The 24226-nt window shown below is 42.3% G+C and overlaps 1 protein-coding gene and 2 long non-coding RNA genes across 9 annotated transcripts in view; 2 read left to right on the forward strand and 1 right to left on the reverse strand.

Annotated features, from left to right (window-relative positions):
* The window catches only part of LOC103386970 (zinc finger protein 503), a 6925-nt gene extending 5904 nt beyond the window's left edge, over positions 1-1021 (reverse strand). Inside the window, exon 1 of the mRNA XM_017037336.2 lies at positions 161-1021. Coding sequence (XP_016892825.1) covers positions 161-229 — 69 coding nt within the window. The 5' untranslated portion in view covers positions 230-1021. The remainder of the gene's footprint in view (positions 1-160) is intronic.
* Positions 1-6221, forward strand: part of LOC103386971 (uncharacterized) — a 27720-nt gene extending 21499 nt beyond the window's left edge. For 5 of the 7 annotated variants that reach the window (XR_003051229.1, XR_522369.3, XR_003051228.1 and 2 more), the window contains exons 5-7: positions 2661-2843; positions 4060-5898; positions 5987-6221. This is a non-coding gene — a long non-coding RNA (uncharacterized LOC103386971). The remainder of the gene's footprint in view (positions 1-2660; positions 2844-4059; positions 5899-5986) is intronic. The other 2 variants (XR_003051231.1, XR_001760869.2) reach the window with 1 other exon arrangement.
* A 22-nt stretch (positions 6222-6243) lies between these two features.
* The window catches only part of LOC103386972 (uncharacterized), an 89174-nt gene continuing 71191 nt past the window's right edge, over positions 6244-24226 (forward strand). The window contains exons 1-2 of the long non-coding RNA XR_522370.3: positions 6244-6859; positions 7295-7395. This is a non-coding gene — a long non-coding RNA (uncharacterized LOC103386972). The remainder of the gene's footprint in view (positions 6860-7294; positions 7396-24226) is intronic.

The following is a 24226-nucleotide window of genomic DNA, read 5'->3' on the forward strand; positions in this document are numbered from 1 at the left end:
GTGTTCCCGACCGTGCCGTCAGCATTTTCACGACCTTAATGGGCAGACGCTGGGCTTGTCGTAGTGGATCAGACGGGGGCGCGGAGTGGAGAAACGGTCGGTTGTTGCTGCTGCCGCTGATATTCCGAGTTACGGCGCTGCTGCTGCTGCTACAGATGCTGCTGATGCTTTCCCAGGCTGCACAAAAATCTCTACTTCTCAGGACAGACGCCGAGGGCGACGTGATCATGTCCCAACAGTCGGGGAATGAAGCGAATCTGCTTTGGTCAGATTCATCAAGAAAAGCCTCAACAACAACAACAAGAAGAAGAAGAAGAAGAAGAAGAAAATAAAAGGAGCCAAAACCAAAGTAGGAGAGAAAAATAAAGTCAGTGAAAACACATAATCCTCGTGAAGGTAGAGACTGTGACTGTGTCCGCGGCTGCGTCCTGCTCCACGCTGCGCTGCGCCTCGCCTTGTTGCTGCTGCTGTTGTTGTTGCTGCTGCTGCTGCTGCTGCTGCGTCTGTTCGTATCCTCCTCCTTCTGTTCCGTCCTCACTCTGTCCTGCCCAGGAACCGACTGCTGGAAAAATTTTCACTTCAAACGCAGCTGAATTAGTCCGAGATTAAAGCCTTTGCCGCCTTCCAATCAAATGGGACCCTGAGGTGATTGGAGGGTCAAGGGGATGTGACGTCCTCCTCTGTGAGCGCCTGTGTTTTGACAGCTCAGGGGGCGGAGCCTGCTTTAATGCCCTGGTCTCTGTCTGCGCCTGCGCTGCTCCACATGTGCGGCTGTTGATTTCTTAAACGTTAACTTTAAACTGCGTCTGTACGACGGCAGCTAACAGCTAACAGCTAACAGCTACAGACGAGGACGAAGTTTTTGGACTTTCCCTTAAAAGTCAGTTCGTTTTAAGTAAGATTTCAAACGAAGAAAAAAAGTTTCTACACGTCATATATTTATTCACACACTTTGGAGTAAACATCAACTTCTTCTTTACATTTTCTCTCTGTATTTGCCCACTTTTAGCTTCATTTTGCTGTTAGTTTATGCCCACTGACGTATCCCTTTAGGTATAAAGTTATTAAAATATAAAACCTTTATCTACCGATATAGGTTAACGTTCTGGCTAAAGTTGAGATTATTCTAAAATAATCAGTCATTTTTGTCCATTATCTGACTGCTACTGTTTATGTATGGCTAACTTTGAGCTAGTTTTACTCTTTTTTTGACAATTTAAAAAAGTATTTTCTTCAAATTTTTTTCACATTTCTCTCAGGTTTTATCAGGTGTCTTTGAGCAGTTGATAAGTTATTCCCAACTAAAGCTGTGCTAACAGTCATCTTTTTTTGACAGGTTTCTGCTAATTTTGCTCTTTTTTCTGTCATTTTAATTATATTTCTTTTAGTTTTTCAGGACAACTTTTTTATTTTTCTGTTGTTTGTTCCTGTATTTTAGCTCATTTGAACTACAGCACATTAACAGAATATTTATTAGAAATTATGAAAACTCCCCCACCCCCCGTGTGTGTGTGTGCGTGTGTGCGGCCCGGCGACCACCGGTCCAACCCTCCTCAGCTTTTTTGAATTCCTGCTTTTCTTCAGACAAGTGTTGACAGGAACAGAGCAGTGGAGTTGATGGAGGGGTGTGAGTGTCACATGCCCCCCCCCCCCCCCCGTGTGTGTGTGTGCGGCCCGGTGACCCCCGGTCCACCCCTCCTCAGCTTTTTTGAATTCCTGCTTTTCTTCAGACAAGTGTTGACAGGAACAGAGCAGTGGAGTTGATGGAGGGGTGTGAGTGTCACATGCCCCCCCCCCCCCCCCCCGTGTGTGTGTGTGCGTGTGTGCGGCCCGGTGACCACCGGTCCAACCCTCCTCAGCTTTTTTGAATTCCTGCTTTTCTTCAGACAAGTGTTGACAGGAACAGAGCAGTGGAGTTGATGGAGGGGTGTGAGTGTCACATGCCCCCCCCCCCCCCCCCCGTGTGTGTGTGTGCGGCCCGGCGACCACCGGTCCAACCCTCCTCAGCTTTTTTGAATTCCTGCTTTTCTTCAGACAAGTGTTGACAGGAACAGAGCAGTGGAGTTGATGGAGGGGTGTGAGTGTCACATGCCCCCCCCCCCCCCCCGTGTGTGTGTGTGCGTGTGTGCGGCCCGGTGACCACCGGTCCAACCCTCCTCAGCTTTTTTGAATTCCTGCTTTTCTTCAGACAAGTGTTGACAGGAACAGAGCAGTGGAGTTGATGGAGGGGTGTGAGTGTCACATGCCCCCCCCCCCCCCCCCGTGTGTGTGTGTGCGTGTGTGCGGCCCGGCGACCACCGGTCCAACCCTCCTCAGCTTTTTTGAATTCCTGCTTTTCTTCAGACAAGTGTTGACAGGAACAGAGCAGTGGAGTTGATGGAGGGGTGTGAGTGTCACATGCCCCCCCCCCCCCCCCCCCGTGTGTGTGTGTGCGTGTGTGCGGCCCGGTGACCACCGGTCCAACCCTCCTCAGCTTTTTTGAATTCCTGCTTTTCTTCAGACAAGTGTTGACAGGAACAGAGCAGTGGAGTTGATGGAGGGGTGTGAGTGTCACATGCCCCCCCCACTATAATACACACACTCTCCTCACACACGCACGCACATCTCCCCTCTCTCTCTATCCCCTCCCTCCCTCCCTCTCTTTCTCCTCCCTCCTTCAGTCAAGTGTCAGTGGAGCTGCAGCGCCATCCATCAGCTGTTTGTCAGACGCTGTCAATCCAGGCGGAGTGATTTATGTCAGCTGTAGTGAGGCTGATTACATGCCAGTGTGAGTGCGAGGAAAGAACAAATGATGGAGAGAGACGAGGAGAAGAGGAGAGGAGAGAGAGAGGAAACAGGAGACAGTGAGTTTTCACAGGAAACTCCATCACACTCTGCTGTTATTTCATTATCACACATACATCAGTCCACACTCAGAGGCTCATAATAAAGTTTGATGATGAAGATGATGATGATGACGACGCTGCTTCTTCAGTTTTCTTACATCTCGACTGAGGCAGTTTTTTTAAAACTACCATTAAAGGTTTTTAAAGGTGTTAAAATATGTAAAAGACACAGAGAAAGTAATGGGTGAAAAACACTCATTAAATAGATATTACCTTTAATAAAACTACCAAAGAAAAATGTGAAATTAGAAGGTAATGTTTGGCTACTAATAATAAAATATATAGTAAAAAATAAAACATTTATGCATGTAAAAAAATAAGCGTATACATATGTTTATTATATAAAATTGCACATAAATGTGTTTATTTATCAAGACCAATATTGATAAAGCACCAGAAAATTACAGTTTATTATAGTTAATTTGTTTTATTATAAATAAATATATATTTAAACATATTCAGATTTTTAATATTTCCAAATGTAAAAAAACCAATACAACATAAAATAACAATTTATTTAAATAATAATCTATTTGTTTTATTTTAAATATAAATACAAATAGTATTATAAATACATATATGAAAGAATTGTTTCCTGTATTTTCTATCATTTATAAATATTAAATAATATAAATGTGACACTCTTTTCATTTTATTCCCATTAATTAACCCTTCAGTTATACAGTCATGTTATGATAACATTTTTATACTTTATAATTATTCAGGACATATATATTTTCTTTATGCAGTACATGTATACATATATCCTGATACAGTAACGTGGTTTGTTTTCCACATAGATGGACTGTTTGTCTACATGTTCAGGTCCACGTCCATTTATTTCTGTCTCATTTTAATTTCCCAAAGTGCCTGTGCTGTTGTTTAAATCATCAGCCTCAGGCTCATCGCTGTCATCGCTGTCATCTCTAACAAGATTAATCACTCTGTTTAAACCAAAATCCAGAGGAAATCCAGACATTTTTAATATGGACGCCGGCTCCTTTTGGATTTACATACAATAGCAATGATTTATTGTCTTTAAACAGGGGAGAAAAATGGAGCCAGGAGGAGAAAATAGGAGGAGAACAGCAGATAAAAACCCTGTGGTTAATCAGTACCAACACAGTCTTCTCTCTTTTCTCTCTTTTCTTTTTTTTCTTCTCCTTCTCCACAGTTGCCCAATCTTGACAGAGGCGTTCCTATACCTTCCGGGGCCCCGGGCAGAGGAGCCTAATGGCCCCCTGTGACCAACAGTCATGAAACACCAAGTGGAAAACTCAATCAATTTAAATTTTTTAATTGTCTTGACCACCCTGGTGTTTCTCTGTCTGTGGTTGGTGTGAACAGTCGGTCGTGTCTCCAAGGTGTGACTGACGTACACTAACATTTAAATAACTTGTTTATCCTTCTAATCTAATGAAGAGGTTTTCAACAGGGGGCTCCCAGTCCTTGTGTGGTCCATGTCGGTCCTGCAGGGGGCAGGGGAGGTAGTATATTAAAATATATATATATGTGTTTCAGTTAAAAACATCAATCTGTGTTAACTTACGAATAGCATTAAACTTTTTTATACAAAATTTAAATAAATCTCTCTCTCTGTCTCTCTCTCTCTCTCTCCATCAGTTTGTTCGCCCTGAGCCTAAAAATTGGTAAGAACTTCTGTGTTAAACTCTATTATAAAAAAGTCCATCTTTTTCAGTTTTGCTAATATTTGCGTCCTTGACTGTTCTATCATGTACAAAGTTACACAGTTATGTGCTTCAAATGTAATTTTAAACAAAGGTTGTTGTGAATCAAATAAAACAAAGCAGATGTTTCACCCACATGTTTCTGCTTTTTAAAATAAAGCCAGAAAATAATTTTTATAAAATAAATCTAATCGGACATGAAAGTGAAAACACACGGTAAAAAAAAGCTTGAAATCAGTTTATACGGGCCGGTGCTGTTCAACATGTGTTTCAGTACAAAGGCCCGTCAGCTTATCATTCACACATTACTCAAATGTTTTTGTAATTGTGTGTGGTGTAAATAAATAAACAACTTCATAAATTAAGTTGTTTTGTGTTGTTGCATTTTTAAAATTAAATGCATTGTTAAGGATGTGGAGGAAAAGTGAGCACAGCTGTGATTCCCTCGCATGTTTACTGTGTGTGTGTGTGTGTGTGTGTGTGTGTGTGATTGATCACAGTCTGGGTGTTTTTCTGCAGCAGGGGGAGGAAGGGGGCGCTGTCATTCTCTGACACAGTCTGTGAATTATTAGGGTAAAGAAGGGCGACCATAAATTTAGCCTGTCAGACCCCCAAAAAGAAAAAACAAAAAAAAGAAGGAAAAAAATCCCTTTACTGTCAGTGTGTGTGTGTGTGTGTGTGAAATAGTAGTGATGCTGCTGATCCACACATACAAACACAGACTGATACCTGTATTACAACCTTATTTTGAGTAAAAAAAAGTGCAGCATAATTTTTTCAAAGCATTTTGTTTAGTTCAGTGTCAAGTCATTTCATGTTTAACCTTTTTTACGGTTATTTTAGACTGTGTTTTGGTTTCATTTAGGCTCATTTTTATTTGTCTTTCACCTAGTTCAAAGTTAACTCTAGGTTACCAGTTATCTATCAGGTTAACATACCATTAGCCCTGCCAAGGATAACTCTTTTTTAAGCTAATATTTAGCAACTGTATCCATTAAACGGCCACCGTTGACCAAGTCTGTAGAAGGCCTGACGTGGTGCCTCTCTGAAGTGTAGCTCCGCCCCTCGGATGTGTTTACCATGACGTCGGTAAAACTAAACTTCACAGTCTTAGCTAACCTCGTTATTCTACGACTAGTTTCCACTTTTTAAAAGCTAATATTTAGCTACTTTTAGTCAATTAAGGCTTTATTTAAATATTTTGTCCAAAAAAACTAGATTCATTAAATTTCTCCTGGTTAAAAAACAATGAACTTTGGCAAAACCAAAGTGGCTATCCAGCTAGCTTTCTCTGCGTTGCTAAAATTAGCCTTTCTAATAAAGGGGTATGTACGCGACTCCTCTGAATTTATAAATATTTAGAGTTAAAATGTGTTTTCAGACAGTCTTTTTATTCAATTTAATTTGAATCAGGTGTTTGGTGACGACCGTAACGACCAGGTGTAGAATCTCCGCTGTTCGTCGTTCACCTCCTCCATGATCTAACATGGCGACGGATAAACGCCGATAACGACGTTAGGTTTTAACGACTAACAAAACTCGACGTGAGCAGAGACGCCTGGTGCTGAGGTGAAGATAAAAAATACCCAATAACTTCATTAACGGTGCCTGATATTGTGTCCCCGGGACCCTCCCCCCACAACCCCCCATCACAGTAAGTACTGTTTATTAACTATTTATTAACGGCGACGGAAACCTAATAACGTTAAAGATGTTTCATGTCTTTCTGTCTGTGTTCAGTCTGGAGCTGTGCTGGGTTTTATTCATCAGTTTTAATAAAACAGGAGCAAACATTAAAATGGAACTCGAACAGGATGTTTCTAATTACCGATAGTTACACATGTTTGTGTACGTTCTAGGTTTAGTGATGTAAGTGTGTGTTTGTGTTTAAATGATTATTTAGGTGATTCCTGGTCTGGGAAGTTTGAGAAACTTTACATTAGATCATGTGATTTTCATCCACGCAGTGAGGTTGAAAGTTTTCTAATCAATACAACACATTACAGCTGCTGCTGCTGCTGCGGAACGAGCACGAGTTCCTCCTGCAGAGCAGCAGCAGCGGGTCAGCTGATGGAGGCAGCAGCAGGAAACTGAAGTGAGACGGGGAGAGACAGAGAGAGAGAAGCTCAACTTTGTCCAACCAGCAGACCTGAGCGGAGGATTCTCTCATCTCAAACTAAAACCAAATAAACAACCGAGGAGCTGCAGCAGCAGCAGCAGCAGCGTCATCGTTGAAACGTCATGGCTCAGCCGAGTGACGCGTCAGTGTCGGTGTGCGGGACTCAGGTGAGTTCATACTCAGAGAAATCTTTACATTTGTTTCTACTTTGATACTTTTTTATATAACGGTAGTTCGTGTGAGTTTTGGCAGCACGTTTTTAAAAAAACAAAAACTACGATTTCGTTTTATTTCCTCTTCTCGCCTCGGTCATGTGACGGTGACCAACGTGACTTTCAGCGGCTCTGCTGTGACGTCACAACAGGGAAGACCAGGAAAACGTAAAGCTGTTATTATGAATTACTGACATTATTTAAATTATTTTGTACTTTCCAAAACAATATATTTATATTATTTGTATATATTCTTACATAAATCTGCTTTTTTCTTTTTATTTCTCTGCTGCCTTTGTTACTGTGACGTGTCATTTCCCTTTTCTCTGTGTGATAAATGTGTTTTTAATCTTAACCTAGAGATAATTTGACTTTTTTTGTTTTCTGCAGATCTCCTTCATCGGACACGACTGTAGGAACGTTCCAGATTTCCTGGGAGACAAATACGGTCACTACGCCAAAAGACTGGATCTGAGCTTCAATCAGCTAAGGTAGGATCAGCTGGTCTGTCTGAACCCCATGTTAACCCCAACTGTCCAGCCCATGACCCCCCAGTGGTTATTAGCACCTAACACAGTAACATAACTTGAACCAGAACTGCCTGGTCGTGTCTCGACTGGACCACGTCGTGTGTGTGAAGTTGAACGATTTTATTTCATCTGTTCTGTCTGTGTAACATGTCCTAAAAGCATAAGAGTTTATGTTATTTTATTTCATCTGTTCTGTGTAGCATGTCCTAAAAGCATAAGAGTTTATGTTTGCATCAGACCAGAGTGGAATATGAGATTTCATTAGATTTCTACATGTTTTCCACTGGGTTCTAGAAACCCTCGACTGAATTGTTTTGTTTACTCTTTTACCCACGGTTCTGAAAGAGGAAATGGTTTTGAAGCTCCTGCCCTCACTGGTGATTACCAGATCTTAACTGTTTCAGAGGTGATGTAACAAAAACCTCGGACATGTCAGTGTTGAACGTGTGTGTGTGTGTGTGTGTGTGTGTGTGTCACTTCTGCTGTGAAGCTTCATAGAAACTGACTGGAACAAGTCTGATCCAGGAAGATCAAGAGCAGCATTATGTTTTCTGCCCTTGAACCCGTCACTTTAAGGACTGGATCAGATGTTTAGATGTTGAAATATGTATGACGGTGATGATGATGGGGCTAATTTATTATTAATTCTACGCAGGGTCTAATCTCAGATGTCAGATATCGTTACGAAGCTTCAAAGGCCCCGACGTGGGGCGGAGAAGCAGCGAGTAATGAGGTGGAGCTCGAAGTGTTTGGGGCTGAAATCAGAGGATTATTGATTGATGGTCGGCCGTCGGCCAGAGTTGATCTGTACACATTTCTCCTTTTTAACATCCAGTGGCTGTGTTTATATTTCTGTGCTTGATATTGTGAGTCAAGGTGCAACGTTTACATAAAATCTATTGGCTGTTTGTAAAAGATGATGTAATGATGCAGAAAATGGAGCACATTAGCTCCAAACTTACAAAAAAGTGTTTTTATATTCTTCAACTACCAGTAAGAAAATCAGCAACTCACATTATTGGCACCAAAGATTTGTTTTGGTCATTAATGACATCCGTTAATCAGTGATATTTCACTTTAATGTTCATGACCATCATTTAAATGGACATAAATATTTACGGACGTTTCACAAAAGACAGCAGTAAAACAGTGGCTCCAGTTTCTCCAAAACTAAAATAGTTTTTTTTTTCTCCTTGGTATTTCAGGAATGGTGTCCAACACCAGGAAATAGTGTCAGTTTTTATAAAATCCAAGTCTTGTATTCATAAAACTTTAGGCTCCAATATTCAGGAGTGATTTTTTTTTTCTCTCTAGCCGTCATTTTACCTTTGTTTCACCGTAGCTGTCAGCAGGTAGAGACGGTGTGTGTCGGCACTGACACCCTGACCCTGTTCAGTGTCAGCTGAATGGGTGCAGTTGTAAACACGTGCAGGCGTTAGTGAAACTTGGCCGACTGCCTTCAGCATCGCTGTGCACTTCGCTGCTGCTGCTGCTGCTGCTGCTGCTGCTGCTGCCGCTGGTTGAGGTCAAATAGAGAGCGAGACGCTGTCAGTGTGTGTCGCCGCTAATGTGCTGATTTCTGTCAGCTCTATTGACAACGATCGTCCATGAAACCTGACAACACCTGTAGTCACAAAGACACATGTACAAACACACACACACTGTGTGTGTTTGTACATGTGTCTTTGTGACTACAGCTGTGAGTGGCTGTTGGACAGGTAATAGCAGGATGAAATAATGGTGTCACACTGTCACGGCCAACGTGTGGAGAATGTGTTGCGTTGACTCGTAGTACGTCTCGTCTCAGGCGGAGTTTGGAAGGTGTCGTGTTGTTGGGGCAACTTTTTTTTTCCCGGTAAGTTGCCACTATGTTGATTTGAAAGTGCTAAAAACAGAAAGGTGTCACTGGTTGATTCAAACTGACTTAAACTGCCAACGTTGGCCCGACTACATCTGGTGACGTCATCTGTAAACTTCCTGTTTCTACAGCGACCCCTAATGGACACAGTGAATACACAAAGAACAAGAACAACATCAAATCAAAAGAATAAAATGTCATTGAACTGTGGTGGTCTTCAGAAACCAGGAAGTGTTCGACCACTGTGTCCACTAGGGGGCTCTGTTCAGAATTAAATAGAGACAAAATGAATAAAATACCTAAAAGTCCTCCTCAAAGGTGCAGCGCACACCAACCGTTTTCAATGTTAGGAACGATGTGTCCAGATTAGCATTCAGCCTGATGAATGAAACTGTGTGTGTGTGTGTGTGTGTTGTGTACAAAGTCTATGTATGTGTGTATTTGCGCTCAGCCAGCCTACATCGTCCATGCTGGCAGGCTTTTTGCATTTTAATGACAAATCAAGTATTCTAACTGGAGCATTAGGACGAAAGTGCTCTTAGTGTCTGAGCTGTCAAAAAAAAAAGGAATGAAAAAAAATGTAGCTGTAAGTCGTCTGATGAAAAGAGAACAAAGGAGACACAGTAGAGGGAGGCCTGTGACACCGTGGAAATGAAATAAAACCTTGTACGGCCTGTCAGACGTGTCGTTTCATATTCATATCTCAGGGACGTTACAGCATTAGGTCGGCACTTGTACCTCACTCATCTGTCTCTCCTCGTTCCTCCGAGCCGCCGCTGCTCCGTCTTTCAACTGGCTGTGTGTCAACACAGGAAGAAAGGCTGCTAATTGACAAATGAGTGTCACAGACACTGAGTGATCCTTTTTTATCCCTTTTAATCCAAGATTGGTACAGTCTGCTCGTGTGATGAGGGAGGAGGAGGGCCACGGCGCCGGTGACGGCGGCGGCTCGCGTTATTGACAGAGTCTCAGCGTGAGGTGTTGAGCGGGAACCCAGAATGAGACGTGACAACGGGAGGGGAGCCTGTCATTGTCTCGGGCTAAGTGTTCGATGTGCAGACCGTCGGTGTGCAGATAAAGTGTCAGTTAGCAGCAGCAGCAGTTTAAAGTCCTCCAATCACTTAACTGTAGGCCTCTCAGCATCAGTGTGTGTGTGTGTGTGTGTGTGTGTGTGTGTGTGTGTGTGGGCCGGTCTAGACCAGTAGATGTTATTATATGGACCCATAAAAATCCACAACACTTAAAGGACTAGTGCTCAGCAGCAGTTTGTCCAACACTTGATGATTAGATGATGTCACGGTTGCGACGGCAGTAGCTTGTTATGCTAACTGAAAAGTGAGAGAATAATGAACAGGGTTTGAACCTTGAAGATCATTTCTGACCCTGGTTAAACCAGAGCTCCTAACAACAGCTTCTCACCTGGTTCTGTCTGGTCTGTTTCATTAGCCTGTCTGTGCTAGTTAGACTGGTCCTAGACTGACTGCAGTCACAGTTGTTTGCTGCTATCTGTTCCAACTGTAGGGGCACTCTAGCACTGCTGACCTTTGACCTGTCTTTTTAATGATGTTTAACTCCATCATTTACAGTATACCTGAGTTGGCCTGTGTTTGTTGCCTAAGTCTGTAGAAATCTTTGTCAGGTTACGTCTACATGCTAACACCTTCATCTGAGGTTTACATGCTAGCAACATTGTGAGACAACTGATGTTTGGCAACTATTTACATGCAAAGTAGAAGCAGTTGACACAGAAATCAACCCACTAATTGAGAGATGACTGTCCCAGATGCTAACTGCTCCTGTTTTTATCCATTTTACGTACAAGATTGGGAACGCCGGGAGGACAGGTAGCAGCTGCGGCTAATGGTATTGACAGAATTCCTGGATGAGGTGTTGAGCTGGTTCCTGGAATGAGAAGTGACAACAGGAGGAGAGGCTGTCATTGTCTGTGGCTAAGTGTTCAATCTGCAGCCGTGTCCGTATGCAGATAAAGTGTCAGTTAGCAGAGAGGGTGTGAGGCAGTGGCAGTATGAAGTCTTCAAATCATTTAACTGCTGGAAACACACTCTGTCTCTGTGTGTGTGTGTGTGTTTCTGGTAATAGCAGCAGCGCACTTCACTGTGAAGGAAATATATATTGCATATCTGATCTATCAGGGCTGTTTAGGCCGATCTACTTGGATAACCTGATCTGTGTCTCATATATTAAGGCAGGATGCAGAGCTAAGAGATTTAAACCAGCGGGACCAGAGAGGAAATAACTTATTCATGTCAAGGACATTGATATTTTCTATCATACTGAGGTATTGGAAAATAAAAACCCCAGCACAGAACTGCTTTAATTTTCTCTGGGATTTTTTAAAATGATGTACTTCCTCCTGGGAGAGTGACGGGAAGACACAGAGCCGAGGTTGTTAGGCTTAATGGATGGCTCCTCGTGATTCTCCGTCTCTCCAATTTGAGGTTATATATCACAAATTTTCCCCTTTTTCATATTTTTATGTGACAGTACAAACTGAGAGCCCGGCTCTTCCACAGAATAGTTTGTCCTGTTTATCTTAATCAGGTGTATGTGTGACACCATAACGTGTTAATGAACAAAGTGCAGTGTGTCACGGTGAGAGCTGAGACCAAACAAACCTGTTCTCCCTGAGCGACCGTTGTCTATGACCTCGTCATTAAACAAACCACAAACACATGACCTCCGTTAACTTGTCAAGTCTTTGTTTGCTGCTAAAACAGGCCTAAAACCAGGCATCAGTGAATGTGTCAGGTCAGGGCCGTGTCTGAGGAAAGATGGTCTTCTGCATGTGTTCTGGACCAGCTGTCGGGATTCAAATCCTGCCGACAACGTCCTTGAGTTCTTTAGTAGAACCGTAGCGTAGCGGAATCAGAAAGCAGGGAGTCCTGGGTTAGATTCCCAGAGGTACAACATACTTGACCTTTTCAAGGAGCAGTCTGTGACACAGGATGGGGTCAAGTGATTAATATATAATTATAATTATAATTGTTCTATGGTGATGACTCATCCAGGCAGAGACAGTGTGTACAGTCTGTAGTTCTTCTTTCTCTACTGAAGTCATAGCTGGATGCACCTTTACTCTGACGGTTCCTGGTTCCATTCCTTCCGTACTTGGGGTCAGTATAACATCATGTTCTAAGATAGATGGTGTGTCACACAGATTTACAGGCCCAGAACTCAAGGAGAAGGAGAAGAAGAAACAACCCGTCTTGCCAACAGTTTTAGTGGTGAAGTATTAAAAACTGACATTTTATTGGCTTGGAAATTGAGGGAGTTGAGTTAAGTTTGAGGTACGCAGAAAAGAAAGTTAAAAAGAGCTCCTCTGTCTCTACTGTCAGCTGTCACAGAAACCTCACTTTAAAAAAGAGCAGATTTACAGGGTATTATTTAGAAGGTTGTCAGTGGCAGCGACTGCAGCCATGATTTCAATTATCACCCACTAAATATAGCCTCATTTACTGCCACGCTCCGTATAATGAGCCACTCTGACATCATTCATCTGAAGAAAACCTGCTATTTTAATATTTCATGTTGACCAACGATTTATTTTCCTCTCCGGTGCTTGGCAGGAGTCAAGGTCGCGCTCCGTCGTGAGCTGTCGGACACAGTTGGAGCTGTGGCGTTCAGTGCTGTCCGACTTAGTTTAACAACATCTGGCTGAACGTCTGCAGCGTGTTTCTATAGAGTGGAGTCAAATCACTGATCAGTCGTTATCATTTGACGTTATTGGCCCTGAGTGGGCGCCCACAGACCCCCCCCACCCTTTTTTTTAGCGAGTGAAAAACAAACTGTCCACATGTTTGGCCGACGGCTGAGGCTTTTGAAGCGGCGTAAACACAGACTGTAAGATCTTGTACATTTTTTAACACGTTTTTTCAAAATACTTTTTTAGAGCTGTTACTGAAATTCTGTTGAAACACCGTGTAAATCTGAGCGAGGAGGCAAAAAGTGTGATGTATAATTAATGAGTGACATGTTTGGTAAGTAGACCGTTTGAGAGGAGCTAATGTTTACTCTGTTTTTTTAAGTGAGGATTAACAGGGAGAAGATCTGAAGTGAAGCTCCTCTGTGGAAGTCTGCCTTATTCCTAAAACTTTTTCTAACCGTTTTCTAGTCATGAGTTTCGTCGATGTTTTGTTCTTAAAAATTCTTTGCGTTTTTGCACACACTGCAGTTGATTCTAAACTTGGTAAATGGCATGCCACACCCCCGGGTGACATTAACCAACCACACGAGGCAGTAGTGCACCAGCAGCTTCTGTTTCCCTGCGCACATTGGTAGGTTTGAAGGACGTGGCTGATTTATTTGATTTAAAGCCTTGAACTTCTGTCCAACAGCACTCATTTCATTGGACCGCACAGACTTCAGTCACGCTAGGGTTTTAGGATCTAGTCAAGTGGCTAAAATAGGCTGGTCTTTTAGTTCCTACCAACAAAGTTATCAAGTAGAGGAGGACGCAGAAGACAGGATAATGTTCTCCTTAGACACTGGTTGTTGTGGTTTCATAACTTTGATAAAGTTGCCACAACGTTGATTTTGTGTAGTGTTATTGGGTAAATGGTTTGTCGTCAGACTTGAGTCTTTCCTTTTCTTGGATCCTACAGTCAGAAGTAACTGTGTCAGTATATGTTTGGAAATATAATCAAGAACTTGAGTCAGTATTATTTTAAGGCTAAGGTTTTTTTTAGACCTATCAGCAAAGATTTGAAGCTTTTCCCTTTAAAAAAAAAACAAAAAAAAGAAAAACTTGAGCCAGTTTAAACCTTCAACTCAAATCCTGTTTACGTTCACCTCATCATGATTCCCCGTCCTATAGAGTGGAGTCAAATCACTGATCAGTCGTTATCATTTGACGTTATTGGCCCTGAGTGGGCGCCCACAGACCCCCCCCACCCTTTTTTTTAGCGAGTGAAAAACAAACTGTCCACATGTTTGGCCGACGGCTGAGGCTTTTGAAGCGGCGTAAACACAGACTGTAAGATCTTGTACATTTTTTAACACGTTTTTTCAAAATACTTTTTTAGAGCTGTTACTGAAATTCTGTTGAAACACCGTGTAAATCTGAGCGAGGAGGCAAAAAGTGTGATGTATAATTAATGAGTGACATGTTTGGTAAGTAGACCGTTTGAGAGGAGCTAATGTTTACTCTGTTTTTTTAAGTGAGGATTAACAGGGAGAAGATCTGAAGTGAAGCTCCTCTGTGGAAGTCTGCCTTATTCCTAAAACTTTTTCTAACCGTTTTCTAGTCATGAGTTTCGTCGATGTTTTGTTCTTAAAAATTCTTTGCGTTTTTGCACACACTGCAGTTGATTCTAAACTTGGTAAATGGCATGCCACACCCCCGGGTGACATTAACCAACCACACGAGGCAGTAGTGCACCAGCAGCTCCTGTTTCCCTGCGCACATTGGTAGGTTTGAAGGACGTGGCTGATTTATTTGATTTAAAGCCTTGAACTTCTGTCCAACAGCACTCATTTCATTGGACCGCACAGACTTCAGTCACGCTAGGGTTTTAGGATCTAGTCAAGTGGCTAAAATAGGCTGGTCTTTTAGTTCCTACCAACAAAGTTATCAAGTAGAGGAGGACGCAGAAGACAGGATAATGTTCTCCTTAGACACTGGTTGTTGTGGTTTCATAACTTTGATAAAGTTGCCACAACGTTGATTTTGTGTAGTGTTATTGGGTAAATGGTTTGTCGTCAGACTTGAGTCTTTCCTTTTCTTGGATCCTACAGTCAGAAGTAACTGTGTCAGTATATGTTTGGAAATATAATCAAGAACTTGAGTCAGTATTATTTTAAGGCTAAGGTTTTTTTTAGACCTATCAGCAAAGATTTGAAGCTTTTCCCTTTAAAAAAAAAACAAAAAAAAGAAAAACTTGAGCCAGTTTAAACCTTCAACTCAAATCCTGTTTACGTTCACCTCATCATGATTCCCCGTCTCCCAGATTGATGATGTAAGCAACTGGAACACATTAGGACAGAGTCTCCAGAGCAGCGGTGGCAGCAGCCACAGTCGTACTTCAACCTCCTGGCAGCGTTCCAACAGAAAGAACTAGAGAAGGAGGTGGGTTAGAGTCTGTCCTGGAACCACAACAAAGGAGAGGAGCTTCCTTTGGTTCTGTCGCCGCCATCTTTGGTGGTGATGGTTTTCAGCCCCCCTGGCTGCTTCATATGCAGAGGGTCCAGGGTGAAAAGTGGAGACAGATATGAGGTTGAGCTCTGGCCAAGATTTCACAGAGTGATTGCTGTATTTTGTGCTGTTTTGAATTTAAGGGTCTTTTTTTAAAGAGAGGTTTGGATGATAAATGTCGACAGTCCATGAATAAACTCTGTGACCATAAACTGCAGTCGGATTATGTTTTTGGGAAAGATTATCAGCAGTCGGAGGTTTGGTGACTGCAGAATAATTGTAGATTTGGAGGTTCAGTTTATAGAAAACGGACTTTTCTAGACTTTAGTACAGAATGACAGCCTTTTCAAAGAGGAAACTAGGTTTTATGTTGCTTTTAATCCACTTCTCTTCGAGGAAGATAATAAATCAGGTGACGAGCTGAAGCAGTGATTTTAAAACCCGTCTGATTCTGTCTGTTGACCGAGGTGTACAGCAGATAAAAATCAAGTTTCCAACTGAAAAACAATTGACCCATAGTGAGAAGAAACACAACTTATGTTCTTAACATATTGTTGACAAAGTGATCAGATCAAACTTTATTGATCCCACCTGGTTAGATTCCCTTCATGTTCCATCACGGATCATCACGACTGAAAATGATTATTTATTTACTGCTAATAATTTGTGGTTGTTTGTCTTGCAACAGGGAACGACAATAATGAAAAGCTCTTCCATGACAACGAGTGTGTTTGTTTAATTCCTGCAGGTGAATCAGTGTTGGCTTCAACTAAACAGGCTCTGTGTTAGTCAGTAGTCGGTCACTTTTGGGACATTTTTCTTTGTTTTTATGCTGTGGGAGTTTATGTGCCGTGGAAACACTGCTGCAGACGTGTCCTGGTGTCTTGACTGGTCAGTTCATGTCCCCTCACCCTGTGTCCAAACACACTCTCCCTCCAAACTGACAGATGACAACAGATGCAGGTCATCGTATTTGCTTGCTCTGCGATTCTCCCTCTCCTGGGTGAATCCTCATTTTTCTTTTTTCTTTTTTTTTTTATTGCACCACTCTCCGTCTGAGCCGTGGCTGGTCCTGGACAGCTGTGCCACATTCTCAGCACAGCTGGAACTCATTTCCTGTTTCCATTTTGGATAAACCTTCTCACATCTTTCACAGCTTTCACTTATAAAAACCCTCCGACTGTCCTTCCCGACCGATGTGGTTCAAACAGAAAAGATAAGGTTAGAGATAACGGCCCACGTGCAGACGCTCTCACCTCATGTCTTTTTCACTTCCTGGGATCATTTTGAATCAGTTCTAGACTTTATTTACTTGGTTTGTTTGTTTGTTTTTCTTGAAGAATATATTAAAAGAATCAACCGTTTGCTCTTCTACATCTGACATCCATCAACATGGAGATGTTGTTCATGGTCAGGCAGCCTGTAAGACATCAGTCCACTGTTGCCTGGCTGTTCCACCCAGGGACGTGTGGAGATAAGAACCAGTGACAGCACTGACACTGACACGTCTGTGCTGCAAAATATTAGAGGGAAAAGTCGAACGGTACCAGAAAAATGTCATGTTCAAAGACACTTGGAGTCATTGTCTAAAGGTAAACTATTAAAAAATATATATTATAAATATATCATGTTAGAAGATGTAGCTTAAGATGTCGCAAAACTTTTTCTAATTTACTGCTTAACACGTTTTTTTTTTTACACCATTACGTCCCCTAACAATATCTACACCTTGTGTTGACGGAGTCTCTGACTCAGACGTTGAACTCAACTTTTTAAGTGTGTTTCTGTTAAATAACGTTCCAAAGCCGCTGCGGTGTTTCAGCGTCTGCGTTTGTTCACGGTGTGGACGTTAGCACTGTTAGCCACTGACTGCTCCATTAGCTGACAGCTAACAACAGACCAAACAGGCCTGTGATCTCCTCGGTCCATCCAGACATTTGGTGATGTTTAAGAGCCCCCCCCCCAATCCCCCCGCCAGGGGCACTGTGGACTTTCTTTATCTTCCCTGCCTCTGTCTGGATCTTCAGGGCCCGTGGGTCCTCCAGAGCTCAGAACACGTCTGTGCTCAGATGTCTAAAAAACACAGAGCAGCAAAGGATGAAGAGGAGGAAGGAGGGATGAAGGCGGGAAGGTGAGGAGGAGGAGGAGGAATCCTCTCAGGGATGAAGTGAACATGTAGATGCTGAGCAGGCTGAGGGGCCCAACAGGGTCTGCAGGTCTGTGATCTGAGGGCCGATTGTGTGTCAGTCAGATCAAAGTGCTTTGAAGAGCAGGAGAAATCCCTTTTACCTTCTCAGACTCTGGCAGCGGCTCTTTTTTTTTTCCTCCACTTTTATTGGCAGCTATAGGTGAAAGGATGATAGTGGAGCGGCTGCAGTGAGTGAAACACTTCAGCTTCTGATGGTTTGTGTTTCACTTCAGGTCAAACACACACACACACACACACTTACCCGAGAGTGTGTGTGTGTGTGTGTTTGTTTGTGCAAACACAGGCTGATTGTTTTTGTGGATCGTATGAAAACAGGTCCAGTGTGAAACATCCAGACAGTTTTTACTGAAACTAATGAAAATACTGCACCAAACACAGTCAGTTTAAATGAATTATGATTTTATACATTACTTAACAGTCAGTGTTTGTTGTTTCCTGCTGTTGAAACATATGATGTGAATATGAAGTGGTGTGACCAGCCCAGACCTGGTACAGAGTCTCAGTCCAGCCTGACCGTCACCTTCATGTTGTCTTTGTTCCATTGTTCTCTGCTCCGTCACTGACTGTCCTCTAACAATGGAGCCACGTTTCTTTCACAAAGGTTGAACTTTTTGGTTTTCTGTTTTTACCCAGGTATCGTTGAGTCAATACTGCAGCCTGTGAATAGTTTCTTTGTCTGTTTGTCCTGGTGACTATAGTGGATCATAAATATCAGTTCACCTTGGTTTGACTGGTGCTGTTGTTAATCCCAGTCTTTGTCATCGATCCGTCTGAAGAACATCAGACTTCTGTTTTTGTCAAGGCCGTATCTGGGTTGTAATGATCTTTTCTCGTTTGTAGTGCTGGCAGATTTAAACGTCTCCTGTCGCCTCTGTGTTCACACCTTTCTCCTCCTCCGGCTGTGACTTCATTTTACAGTGTATTGATAAAAACCACAGCAGCAGCCGTGGTTAATTAGCGGGTGACAGTGTTGATACCACATCACGGTCGTCAGTCGCTTTCTTTACTACGTCCACTGACAAACACTCGTTTTGTTTGTAATTATTTCCGTGTTGTCGTCGCCCAGCCTGACCACACGCATCATTATCTCAGGATACTCTTCATTTTTACAACATTGAATAGTTTCTAACGTGGTTACAGATGTGTGACACAGTGACTGTACGATCTCCTCCTTGTTCTTCTTTCTATCTGGGAATGAGACTTCTTATTTTTGTTTACAAATCTGAAAGAAATCTGTGAATTCTGGCTGTAGCTCTTTTAGCTCTGCTTCACATTAGCTTCTCTACACATTAGCTTTTCAGGGTTTCAATGATGCTAGCCTTTAGTAATGATGACATTTAGCTTTATTAAACGTCACACTGATGGAACTCAAATTGACTTAATAAAACGTGAACACTGTGTTCAGGCTTAAAATATGTCTAAAAGTAAGAGCTTTGTGGTAAACTAGCTTTAAAAATATGCTAAAATTAGCTTCAGTAAAAATCCTCTTCTATAACGTTTTTATAACTTTAAATAAAAAATATGTTTTAACTGTTTTTATAACTATCTTAATTGTTTTTAATTAAGTTCAGCTAAACATTGGTCACTTATTGGTGGCTTTGCCATAATTAGCTCTGGTCTCCGTTAGCCTTGGTAAACTGTGCTAAATGTAATCTTTAAAGAATGCTGTTAGTAAAGCGTTCTCCGTCTTAGAATGTATTTGTTAAACACACACACACACACACACACACACACAGGCAGGTATTCCTGCCAGTGAAGGAGAACAGCTCCAGACAGTCCGTCACTCACACTCAGCCTCTCTGACTGTGAACAGGCAGCGAGTGCTGACTGTTTAAATTAATTATGAGTTTTATAGCGCAGCCCGAGGCCCTGCACAGGCAGCTAATCCCTGCAGATGGCTAATCCGACCCGGAGTTACACCAAATCAATGTGAGCCTTTGGTGTTGGCGTGCCATCAGGGCACGGGGACACATGTCAGACAGGCCTCCTGATTTTTTCATGAGGTGTGTTTTTGAAGCGCTGCGGCCGCTGGAGGAGGCTCCAGGTCTCAGCACCAAGAAAGAATCACCGGGAGCCAGAAGGAGGCCCGGCAGCCGGTGACTGACTGGATTCACCAGCAGCTGAGGCAACGCTGGGCTGTTTGTGGATGGTCTCAGATCAGAGGATCAATGTCAATGACTTTGTATTTTTAGACTTTACTCTGAATCTGCTTTCACCTCTGAGGTTCAGGGTCTGTTTGCCTTTTAAATCTCTTTGTTTTCTTGATTTATATATTTTTAAAAAAAATATTTAAACGTTAAGTAACAAGTGAAACCTGATTATTATAACAATGTTAATTAAATTCAACATTGTTACACTAATTGTATTGTAACTATAATTGATCCAAATATGACCTTTTTCTTGACTATAACTGTAGCAGTTCTAAACTAACGATTAATTCTATAAAGCTTGACCTAAAAAAAACCCAGAAATTTCTAATACACATTTTTAGATTTTATCTTCTAATTTTATCATTTGTTTGGCCGAGGTTTTTTCTTTTTTCTTTCCGTCTGTATTGGCCAATGTTACTGCTACCACTTTTTTTTTTTTTAAAGATTTCGTCTCTGACTCCATGAAAATCTCAGTGATGGTGAAAATGCAGGTGGGTTTTTATTCTCGCTGAGCGACTGACTGCTCATCCAGTCGTCTGTGTTTCTTTTGTCGTCGTAAACATCACACCGTGCGTTTCATCAGATGATTTGATTAAAAGGACAGGGTTTGAACAGTCATTTTGAAAACGTCAATTTGTGTCTTTTTGGTAATAAATCTCTTTCCCACTCAGGGTCTGTCTCTCTGAGGTTATGAGTGGGAGACGAGAACATCCCATTTTGTCTGGGTAATGATTCAGACAGTCTGTGTTTGGAGATTGAGTTTAAAATCTTGTCAGATTTGATACGCTGTCAGAAGTGAAAGCCTCATCCATTTTCTTTGTCAGGCTTTTTAATATGATTCAGAGCCAAAATATGAATATTTCTCATTTCTGAGTCTGCTCTCATATTCTCAGCTGTCTGTCACTAAATGAGAGGGAGGCTCTGACCCACTCCCCTACTTTTCTGCTCCTCTCTTTCGCCTTATTAGTTTTTTTCCACCTCTGTCTCTCACTCAGACTGGCAGCTGAAGATAATAGGTTTCATAAAGCGGGAGCTTCATCCTCAGCGTCGTCTTTGTTTCTTTTTAACAGGGAACACAAAAAAACATGTCAAACCCAGTCAGTCAGTTTTGTCTCCTCTGTTTGTGAGATTAATGAGGGAAGCGTTTTGCTGTCGGCAGCCTTTCTTTGTGACACCGGCTTCAAATACGTCACGCACCAGACGACTCAGGTGTGTTGTCTTTGTGTGACTGGAGTGATCACTCAGACTACAGAGGCTGATTCAGTCATCCACGTCCACATACAGGTTTGGGTTTCTGGTTCTGACTCTGATTTAAAAAACCCTGAATTCCCCCTTTAACAGATGCCACTGAGGCTCTCATTCATCAGATTTAAACAGATTTTCTCTGTGAACAAGTCGTCTCTGTTTGTGGTCCGGACCGACTGACGATGATGTTAATGTACGACAGACGATCAGTTTGTTACGATCATGAGACTGTCCTCCTTCCACCAGTTCATCTAATAAACTGGAAACCAGTCTGACCAACCAGTTTGTCCACAGTGGATTCATCAGACAGGAAGGAGTTTTGGAGGTGATTTCAAACAGTCCTGTTATTATTTATTTAAGTCGAGTTTTACCACTGAATCAATAAATTATGAAACATCGAAACAAAACAAAAAATCTTCTCCCACTCCCAAATTTAAATGAGTCTTTTTGAGAAGTCTGTCCTAAAATGAAGAATGTGTGAGATGGAGCTGGGATGGAGGAGTGCAGCCTCAGCAGCAGACTCTATATTCAGCTCTGCACCGTCTGTGATGAAGGAGCACAACTAAAAATGTCACTGAACAGAATTCCACATTTCTGCAGCTGTTTGTCTGCTGCCCTCCGCCTCACCATCGCCTCACCATCGCCTCACCATCGCCCACTACAGACCAACCAGCCAAACACTGCCAAACTGTTTGTTTTGTTAACTTAACCAAAGTGTTCTGTGGTGCTGGTTAACTAGTTATCCTAAATAAGTACGTACTAAAATAAAAGATATCTATAAACAGAATGTATCTCATAACTATCAATCCTCATCATGTGCTAGCTTGGTAGCATGTTACAACAGATGAATAAACTTTATAATTATTGAAGTTATATGAAAAACACAATGTAGCTTCTATTTAGCCAATGTAAAGGTTAGCTAGCTCGTATGGTCAGACAGCAGCTAATTACACAGAGGCTTTATAATTAACCAGACTAAGAAATGCTAACACAGTAACGAGCTAGGATCTAAAGCTAACAAGTATACTCAGTCTGGAGAGAAGTAGGTCAACGTTTAGAAAAGTTTCCGTTGGTGATAAGTCGTGGTTCGCTGTAAAAACTCATGTCTGAGGTTAGAAAAACCTCTCTCTCTCACCCCCCCCCCCTCAGTTGACTGTGTTCGACCTCATAGATGAAAGGTAGTGTGAAGGAGGGAGGCGTTTCCTTTCTGCTCCTTCTCTGTCAACCTTACTGTTTAAATGACCATTAAGTTCTTTTCAACTGTTGAGATCCATGGCTGAGATCTGGATGTTGACTTTCCTGCAGCTTCAAGTACTTTTGGAGGGTGGGTTACTACAGTAGGTGAGCAGCAGGGAGATGCTGCTGCTGCTGCTGCTGCTGCTGCTGCTGCTGCTGCTGCTGCTGCTAGCCCCACGCTGTCACTCCCCAAAGTGTCGGCCAATGACGTGTGATTAGGAGCGGGGAGGTTTAGATTAATAGATGTTTTCTTCCCTTCCGCCTTCATTTGTTATCACTCTGTTAGCGCGCTGAGTGACTGGAGCTGCTGATAAATGGAGGGAAGCCTCAGCGTTTCCTGAGCACGACACTATCTATCTGCTCGTCAGCAGAGCTGGAGCTGATGCCATGTCGACTCTGACAGCACATCCAGAGCTGTAGGCCGATAAATACTCAGGAGTGTGTGAGTGTGTGAGTGTGTGTGTGTGTGTGTTTGTGTGTGCATTTTAATGCCAGGCCTGTTTAATGTTTGCCCCCCGACAATCTGGGCCAGACATCATTTTAATGGTATGTACAGTGATAAAGCCAATAAAGTGTCAGAGTGATTGATCATGTGATCATTATAGCAATATGACTTTCCAGTTCTCCTCTGCGCTTCACTGATGGTTTCCAAATTGAATTCTTTCTGTGTGTGTGTGTGTGTGTGTGTGTGTGTGTGTAACCCCTAGGTGAGAAGATGAAACAAAAAAACATTACAGATCCTGTTAGTTTCCAGTGAATCACTTCATGTAACACATTATCTACAACAGAACAAACCACATCAGGATGAATACATTAGCTCCGCTCTGACTTCACTGTAGTCGTCTGGAAAATATGGATCGAGGTGCGAGCAATTATGAAGGTGATTACCATAATTTCACCATGAACAGAGTGAAGGTGTAGTGGAGTGGGTTTCCTTCTACGCCTGATTCTGAGCTGAACATTTTTACTCAGAATCTGTGAATAAAGCAAGTTTATTTAAGCAATATTTTAGCTACTTTACTGGAGCTAAATGATTTCACAGTAGACGTTAATGCTCAGATACTCTTTCTGTTGAAGTTCACGTGAACTCTCTGTGTATCTGAGGCCACAGACTGTGGATGTTTCATGTCAGACGTCCAGGAGGTGGCGGTATGGCTGGATGGGAGTCTCTGGACTGGTGAACTTGTCAAACACTCGTGGACGTTGACGCAGCACAGATGCTGGAGCCGTCGTCACTGTGGCAGGACTTATTCAGAACGGTGTGTTTTCAGGTCAAATCCCTAAATAAAGCACTTACTTATTTCACTGCTTGATTGGTTTTAAAGGAATAGTTCAGGTTTCTGATTTAGGGAGGTTTACAGTCACAGTGTTGTGGTCTCATTAACCCCAACTAACACTAACTAACACTAACTAACACTAACTAACCCTAACCCTGAGATTTCTTTCGTTGAGGTTTAGTGAAGCAGCTGTTAGATGCCGTGGTCTCATGTCTCATTTGAGGAGCTGAGATCTCACCTCCTCTAGATTTACTCTGAACATCTGTTGACAAACCATTAACGATCGACACCAGATGTAGGAGCTGGAGCTGCAGTGGTCCAATCACAATAAGGACAACGCTGCTCTTTGATTGGCTGGCTGACCAGCTAAATGCTGACTGACTGATTTACTGACTGGTTTACTGGTTTGTTGACTGACAGGCTGGCTCCTGATTGGCTGTCACAGAGAGCTGTGTTTTATGTAAATGGTGATTGAGAACAGGTTTGGATCAGGCTGCAGTTTTTGAGCAGATCTATTGACGTCTGCTCTCAGTGAGTGTTGGTGCAGGTGACAGAGTCATCCATTACAAGATGACTGAGAGACACAGAGACACAGAGAGGGAGGGGGAGGGGGGCATTCATGCTCCAGATTCTTGCAGTAATGAATGTTCATTCTGTAAATATCTT

The sequence above is a fragment of the Cynoglossus semilaevis genome, chromosome 12 (assembly GCF_000523025.1).
Source record: "Cynoglossus semilaevis isolate Cse_v1.0 chromosome 12, Cse_v1.0, whole genome shotgun sequence".
Taxonomy (NCBI): Eukaryota; Metazoa; Chordata; class Actinopteri; order Pleuronectiformes; family Cynoglossidae; genus Cynoglossus; species Cynoglossus semilaevis.